Consider the following 9,376-nt stretch of genomic DNA (forward strand, 5'->3'; position numbering starts at 1 on the left):
TTTTGATATACTGGGATATGATCATTACATTAATATTTGTTGTGTTCTATATTAACATGTTTAATCCATGAATAATCTTATTATTCTAACGGTTCATAGTCGGTCATGATTGTGGAAGCAATTATGAAGTAAGACTAATATGAAATGGATTGGTTGACTCTCACTAGATGAAAGTAGGCAAGTGGTTGTTACCAAATCTCATAGGTACTTGTCAGAGAACTAGTACTGAACAGACCCACATCAATATCATCTCATAGATCATATTTATGAGTGATACTTGATTAAAAGGTACTATCTTTGTATCCTTAACACTTGAGATACATAGTGGGACTTAAATGTAGGGAGTTTTGTACTTTGATATGACCAAATGTTGTTCCTTGATCGGGCAGTTATAAAATTCATATTCAGGTATGGTGTGAACTATGCAAGAGGCTTGTGTAGTCAAGATGGGATTTGTTCCTCTTATGTTTTGAGAGTTAGATATCTATCGCATGTTACCCAAATTTGAATTACAAATGAGATTGATTACGATCCAAGGCTCGTGTTCAATAGGATTTCTGTAACAAAGGGATAATTGATACACTTACCTTAATATGTCAATTGATGCTTAGAGATTTTGGGAATTGGATGGTGATGAATGGCATTCTTCGTCATATGTTATTAGGGGCAGTGGAATGTTGCTAGACGTTCACCACTATTTGTATCAATCTATGATGAGTCTTGTGCAAGTGGGAGATTGAAAGATCTAGTATGCCTAAGAGTCATTATATAATGATATTGCTAATAATATATGATCCTATTGGGTCACACCATATAGAAAGTTACCGTCAATTGATTATTTATCAGTATAATTGGATTATTAATAAATATATCAACACTTGTATTTAATTGGAAAATTATTATTTCAAGGAAATAATATTTTACTAATTGTGAATTTATTATATGTGGAAATAATATTTATTGGAGAAATAACAACTTATGAAATATATCATAAATTGTGATTATTTATAAGTTATATTTATATCTTAATAAACTAGTTCAATTTATATAAAAGGTAGTTTTATATAAAATAAGATACTTATATATTCGTATACATATCTTAATAAACTAGTTACAATTTATATAAACGATAGTTTTATATAAAATAAGATATTTGTATATGAGTAGTTACATATATATATATATATATATATATATATATATATATATATATTGGTAATTTTTTATAAAAATGATTGATTTTTATAAAGATAACATGTATGTGTATATAAAGTAGTCATGAGACAATTTTTGACTTCTTTTGTGCCTAGCTTTTTCAAAAATTGTAAGGAGACCAAGCATGGTCTTCTTTTGTTGCTTTATTGTCTCCCTTTCACTTTTTGGCCATTATATAAGGAAGGGCATCCAAGGTATTTGAAACAAGTTCTTGCATATTCTTCTTCTTCCTTTTGGCTATGAAAACCGTGGGCATGAGGAGCTCTAAGAGGGCTGCCAATTTCGAGCTTTACAAGCTCTTCTTCTCCTACATTCTCTTGCATTTTGATACTAGATAAATCCCCTTTGTTGCTTCACCTTTGAACATATATTTTGAATATATTTCATAGGCCTATGAACAATAAATTACAAGTGAATAATAGCATGTTTTGATGGTTCTACTCTTGCTTGGTGAGTCCAATCATTGTATTGAAGGATCTATCAGTCAAAATATTGTCTAACGTTTGTTGCATGTGCTTGTATTCGGAAGATAGTTAGTTGACATTGATAAAGGTTTCTTCCACAACATATATCAGGAATGGGTGAAATTCCTAATGACCTAGGAAGAATGTTATATTGTACTAGTATAGGAACTCACATAAGAGAGATCCTACAAAGAGGATCTTGGAAGGGTAGTGGTATGTATTCAATCGGGTGCGGGTATATATGATTGGAACGGTTTGTAGTGGTAGTGTGTAGTGACTTAAGAACTTTGAAACAATACTTGGGACACATACGGATAGGTGTGGAAGGTATTATGGGCCTATACCACTGAAATCATAAGATCCGTACGAGGATCAGGAAGAATCAAAAAGATTTATAAGGATTTGGTTGAGGGTAGATAACATGGTTGCAACCTTGATTCAGTGCAATGTGTTCCCATGTTTATCAGCCTTTTAGTTTTAGTTGTTTAGAAAGACAATGAGTCTGGTAATTGTTTGTGCCTTAGTGGTCCAGACAGTTTAGTTCTGAATGGTGCAAACATTTGTTAGCTGGTTGCTTCTAAGCTCTCGAGGGCCTTGCTCGAAGTAGTGCCAGTTAGAGTTGCGGGACTAAAAAAGGAAGCGATTGTGGTGATCGACTCATGGATTTCATCAGTGGATAAGTGATCAGCCGATGGCTTAGGATGTCATTTTCTATCATGAGGATTATGTTCTTCTAGATTTTCTTGTTCATAGGAAAGAGAGAGCGGGCATATGATTTCTGACATGGGATGTAGACCCAACACGGTACTAGATAGTTGTAACTTCTATGCCAAGTGTGGGTGTGCACAAGAGGATTCTTTAGGTATGGTTTCCTTGAGATATGTCAGATATGGACAAGAGAGTTATTTTTTTTGAGACTATAAAAAGATGAGATCTCGATCTGCTCTCTTTGAAATTAGTTATATTATGTTCTAGCTGATTTTTCAAGTAATCAAGATGAATCGGGACTGGTAAATTCTGTTGTCTTTGATGTGTCTTGACTATGAGAATGAAACCTCTTATATTCATGGTTATTCTTGTGATGAGTTGCTTGATGACAACTTGTTGACTAGATGGGGGGTTAGTCCAATGGTTGCAAGCTAGAAATTTGGTGCTATGATAGGACTCTTGGAGTTATTGGTTGTGTATCTGCATAAGAAACGTAATGTTCGAGGTGGTAGTGTCACAACAATAAATTTAGGGCTTAAATTTTGAAGCTTGTACACAACAACTTCCTCAATATAACCTTGTTGCATCTTATTAGTGAAATTTAAAACTACAATGTTATATGAAATCATATGAGCATACAATTAGAAGTCAAGTTGAAATAGCCTCTCGTAAGCCCAAGATGGATCAAATAGCTAAACAAAGTCAATTTTGGGCCTTTGCCAAAGTGTTCTCAGCCCAACACCTTATTGGACCGAAAACTCTTCCTTGGTCCTTATTGGACCGAAAAATCTTCCTTGGGCCTTAGTGGACCGAAAACTCTTCTTTGGGCTGTATTGGTCCGAAAACCTACTTATTGGGCCAAATTAAGCCCAAAAATCCATACACACCCAAAAACAAAAAATCCATTACAAAAGCCCATGAAGGTCGAGAACCTTTTAGGGTTTTCGGTTAGGACATGAGACAAAACAAAAAAAAAGAGAGAAAAGAAAAACCAAAAATCTTGACACCTCATAACTTTACATTACATTACCCTCCATATACCTAGAGCATGCAAGCACTTGCCCACCATGCTCCCATGCACAGCCTTCTATTACCCACCATACATCAATAAAGCCATCACTCTCCCCATATAAAGGAGAGATCGGTCGATCCTACAACACACACACACACACACCAAACACTCTTCTTCTTCCAACACATTCTCAAGTTCTCTCATTTCTCTCTCAAAAATTCGTGTGTGGTGCCATCCTCAAGGGTTTTCTCCTCAAGAAACTATCAAGAACTTGGTAAGTTCCTTGTAAAACACTAGTGCTTATATACATGTTAGTGTTAAAATCATTCCATTTACACACCCATTTTCATGTGTAAGACCCTTAGAACATCAACTTTTAGAGAATATCTCCAAGACCATGCTAGGCTCGAAAACTTCCTTCTTCTCCTTCCCACAACTCACGAAAGCAACAAGGTGAGATTCATACCCCACTATTTTCATTTTTCCATACTTTTTTGAGTAGGGGATACAAGTCAAGTTTTGTTTAACCATTGGATATTTGCATGTAACTACATGTTTATGTATCAATTTGCGCTTATAATGTTGAATATCTCAGGTTGATACACCATAAACTCGAGATTTTCAAGCCTCATTTTTGCTAGATTAAGTTTATCTTTTGGACAATTCCATGCTTCATAGTTATGTGTTGAAATACTTGTGTGAAAAGATATTTATCTTTTGTAGTTTCAAAAATTCATGATGAAAATGTTTATAAACACATTTGTTATACAAAAATTTTGTGGTCATGGGTTTGGTCACTCAAATTTTTTTTAAATCATAGTATGTATATATCCATGTACTTTTCAATACATACATACTCCCCTTTTTATAAATCTACACTAATATTTGGATAAAATATTGAGTTTATCATTTATGGTGTTACAAAAGTCATGACATATTTGAGTTAAACTTAGACAACATATTTGGTGTTATAAACTTGCAAAAACCAGTAAAAATGGATGTTAAACATAATCACTATGTTTGATATTTTACTAAAAATAATATTATCGGTAAAATAGTCGTAAACTTATCATCATCATTTTTAGATGGTTTATAACTCAAAAAGATATGTTATTTTGCAACATATGTTACAACCAGACATATTCACTAAATTCTATTTATATATAATGTTATAAATACTTTAACCGAAATCATATACAAAACAGTTTTATGACAAAAAACGTGCGTGTCATAAATTATCTGGCATAAAACTCATATTGCATGAGTAATAAGTTGTGTGTCATGAAATCAGTAAACCGCGTGTCATAACTAGCATGTTATCAAATTTTATAAAATGCATGTCATAAAATATCTGTCACGAATTTACCCTAGTAAAGTTATTTCATTATACAATAAAGAGATTCGAATTTTGCGTAAATCTGTTAAGGCTCTTGTGAGACACTATCTTCAACGTACCTACCTAGTGTACATTCTAACTCCTGCATTATAACTAGATTCTCCTGGAGGGAGAGCGAGATAGTTGTGTATACATCTATTTGGGGATTGACACCCCCACACCTGAATTATTCGTTACAACTAGACGGGACCAGTCTAGGGTGACAAATATCTTACCTATTCCGACGCCTGAAGAACGTTGCACATGCATAACAGTCACATCAAGCATGGTTATAATTACTTACTTAAGGATTAACAATACTATTTTAATTTACGGAAGGCTTACACTTCACTGGTTGTATAAAATATAAAACTGCATTTTTCCTCCCGGTACACTATTGGTTTTTCACTACTAGTCTAGGGTTTATGACCACAGTTTTTCATACAATAGAAAATATAGGATTTTCTGGGAACATACAATTACAAACAAAAGAAAACAAATAACATGCAGGCATATATTCACAGTTTTTGAATCATGCAAATCATTTGAAACAAAGATGTTACAAATCTTTTCATACAAATATGCTTATGAACTCACCAACATTCTATGTTGACACTTTTCAAAATGACTTGTATTCTCAGGAACGCAGTAAGCAGGTAGTTGAGCTATGGTGGTTGGATATTTTGTTGCATTTTAAGAATTACATTTCTATCACTTTTGTGTAATTTGTGAACAAATACAACTTGTAAACAATGTAAGTTTGTTATATTAATGTATGCCGTTTGGTTTCTATGTTTCATTCATATTCAATTTTATAATACTATACAATGACGTCATCCGCCCCCATACGTTTCTGCTGTCATGGTTCGGGGGTGTGACAGATTGGTATCAGAGCCAGGTTTATAGTGAACTTGTATATCTAACCATACAAGATATATAATTATAGATAACATGAGACTAAAAACACTCTGACTACAAGAATAATTTAAAAAATATAAGTATTTTATAAAAAAGTATACACACATGTGTGCATAATAAGGATAGTGTCATAACAAAGAAACTAATAGAAAGTATTTAGAGGAGTTGGACATCACGACTAAACTTAGACAGATTTGTAATCATATCTAGGGTAAATATAGCCTGATCGACTATATTTATTCGAGATATGACCAACATGTGTTTAGGAATGGTCGAGGTGAACGAAAAATCTAAAACTTACAAACCTTGAACCAAAAGGGTCTAAGAACAAAACATAAAGACATAAAATACTATAAAGGTATTTTGGTATTCTATATATTTCCTTGTGCTTATATATTCTTGTGTAGATGTCATGGCAGACTTTCACCACCCAGGACATCCTTACCTCCCCCAACCAGGGGAACGTGGGATGGATAGTAGAGGACCCTGAGGAAGATCCCGAGGAGATTTCGGAGGATGAATCAGAGAAGGAAGTCGAGGAGGAAGTAGATGAGGAGATAGACGAGGAGGATGTGGATGATTATTCGGGCACAGAGTCCGAAGTCATCGACCCTCCCTACATGGCTAGGATACCAGCACACCGATGGGGCTACAATGGCCTTACACCCCTGGGCCTATGACATTGAGAGGTGGAGCCGGCATTAGGGGCAGCGCCCACCTTTCTAGATGGAGCGAGGATTTTACAACCTTCGTCATGGAGGGGCCGCGGACCGAGCACTTCCCTTCATGGTCCGGAGGATTTCAGACATCGGCGACGAGGCTCAGACAACAGTCCACCGAGTCATGGAAATGAGGGATGCCTTGGAGGTCACATCCGCTCGCACTTGATATCTCCAAATGGATTACTACCCTATGGATCGGCTCATAAAGGACCTTACTACCGCGCGAGAGGAAGTGATAGAATACCAGGAGAGGCATGTTTCTCTAGAGGAGAGGGTGCGGGTAGCCGAGCACCGATTGGCCGAGTTGCAGGGCGCCTATACATCATCCCAGGCACCGCAGGGGACGCCTCAACGTGAGGAGGATCTATCCTACTCACCTGTGGGTAGACTAGACGTTTTGGTATGTGTTAGAGCTACCCCTTCTCTTTTATTTTATATGTAGGACCAACCCTACTTCTAAGTGATTACACTATTCGGAGGGTCGTTATGTTGTCGTATTATTATCATGATGTACTGTAGACCGTTTTGAAAGGTCAATTTTCTCACACCATGTACTAAAATCTTATCATTAATGAAACAAATATGTGTTTTATTGTTAGATGTTGTTATCTGCTATGTCTTGTATATTCATTTTTATTTGGTAAAACAAGGTTTCAATTGTATGTATAAAATAACATTCGATAATCACTATACCTAACAACGATGTTTCATTAAAATAGTATTCGTATCATAACCCTTATTAAAAACTTACCAAATTCCAATTATGGCAATAGAATGCCGCCCCGGAGGTACATCTGACAAAAGAACAATGAGACAGCACCACCGCTGCTGCCGCCTCCACCACAAATGGATTTTGCCGCATTCCAGGCGGCAGTTTCAGCTGCAGTCACTACGTCTCTGGCACATATCAACAACAATGGTGCCAATGGAGGCGGAAGTGGGAATGGAATGGGCAGTTCTAATCATGGGGTTAATTTAGGGCCTCAATGGGTATGCTCATACAAAGACTTCACAAACGAGAAGTCGAGACCATTCACCGGAAGCGAGGATGTCGTAGCCCTAACTCGATGGTTTGAGAATACAGAATCAGTCTTCGAAATTTGTGGATGTCCGGAAGAAAGAAAAGTGAACTTTGCAACTTTTACCTTTGCTGATCGAGCTCTCTCGTGGTGGAATGGCCATATCAAGGCTCTAACACTACCAATGGCAAACTCGATGGCTTGGGAGGACCTCAAGACCCTGATGTTTGATGCATATTGTCCTAGAGGGGAGGTACAAAAACGTGAGTAAGAATTTTGCAATCTCACTGTAAAGGACTCTGACAGTTAAGCATACATTGTCAGATTTAGCGATCTGGCGATCTTGTGTCTAGGAATGATCACCTCTGAAAGCAAGAAGGTAGATCGTTTAATTTGGGGGCTATCTCCCCTGATTCAATGGAATGTGATCACTGCAAACCCAACAACGTTCGACAACGCCCAACGACTCGCACAAAAGCTTTATGACCATGGGGTAAAAAAGGGCCCGAAGACTTCCGTCACTAAACCAAAGAAAGAGAATGATAACAAGAGAAACATGGGAAACAAAAGAAAAGGGCAACAAACACAGGAATCCTCCAAAAAGCAACAAATAGTGGCGGTTCATGTCGCTACTACTCCTGCCACATCAGTTCCCACAAAGCAATATGTCGATAATCTGCCAAAGTGCGACAAATGCCCCTTCCACCACCACGAAGCCTGATGGGAGATGCAATGCACAACCTGCAACAAGAAAGGAAACAATGCTCGATACTGCAAGTCACCGGCACAACCAATCAACCAACCCAACAACGTTGGGGTAAGTCAAGCGTGTTATGGGTGCGGAGAGACTGGCCACTTCAAAAGAAACTATCCCAAGGCCAACAATTGGAATGTAGGGGGAACAAGTAGAGTCCTAGCAATAGGTCATGAGGAGGCTATAAAAGGATCCAACGGTACTCACTAGTACGTTCCTCCTCAACAACATCTATACATGCATTTTATTTGATAGAAGGGAATAAAGAAGTTTCGCGAGTCATAAATTTAAACACTTACTCAATCAAAATCCCCAAAAATTAAACGAAACTTTCACTGTGGAAATGGCTAATGGGAAAACAGAAACCACCAACGACGTATTCATTCGGTGCATGTTAACATTAAATAATCACTCATTTCAAATAAATTTAATGCCGGTTACTATAAGAAGCTTTGATGTGATCATCGGTATGGATTGGTTCAGCCCCCACCGTGCCGATATTATGTGTTACAAGAAGGCCGTTCACCTTCACCTATCTAACGATGAAACCCTGATTAACTACAATGATAAACCCAGTACAAACCTCCGTCTCATCTCGTTCATTAAATCCCAAAAGTGTTTACATAAAAAGAACCATGCCTTCTTGGCTCATGTAGTCGATAAAAAGAAGGAAGAAAAGAGCATCAAAGACATCCCGGAGGTGTGCAATTTTCCTGATGTGTTTCCCGAAGACCTTTTGGGAATACTTCCTGAATAACAAGTCGAATTTCGGATCGACTTGATACCCGAAGCCACGCCAATCGCCAAGTCGCCATATAGATTAGCTCCTACAGAGATGCAAGAGCTTTCCAATCAATTAAGTGAACTACTGGACAAATGGTTTATAAGGCCAATATTCTCGCCCTGGGGAGCTCCAGTCTTATTCATAAAGAAGTAGGATGGGTCATTTCGTATGTGCATCGACTACCGTGAACTCAACAAGCTCACCGTCAAGAATGGATACCCTCTTCCCCGAATTAACGATTTATTTGACCACCTGCAATGTAACGACCAAATTTTTCAACCGAATTTTTCAATTTTAAATTCATAAAAACACATGTCACATCATTAATTCTCAAAAGTCAAATCACAAGTTTCCAAAACAATCATTCAAATCCAGGATCATAACTTCATCTCGATGTAGGTGTAC

At 37.0% G+C, this 9,376-nt stretch overlaps 1 protein-coding gene across 1 annotated transcript; it reads left to right on the plus strand.

Annotated features, from left to right (window-relative positions):
• The first annotated feature begins 8,530 nt into the window (after window positions 1-8,530).
• LOC145063729 (uncharacterized) lies at window positions 8,531-8,944 on the plus strand. Its single transcript, XM_079011316.1, has one exon. It carries the CDS (start codon window positions 8,531-8,533, stop codon window positions 8,942-8,944), a length of 414 nt encoding a protein of 137 aa, XP_078867442.1.
• Window positions 8,945-9,376: the final 432 nt, after the last annotated feature.

Source organism: Lactuca serriola, chromosome 1, assembly GCF_051521515.1.
Source record: "Lactuca serriola cultivar US96UC23 chromosome 1, Lser_US96UC23_V15, whole genome shotgun sequence".
NCBI lineage: Eukaryota > Viridiplantae > Streptophyta > Magnoliopsida > Asterales > Asteraceae > Lactuca > Lactuca serriola.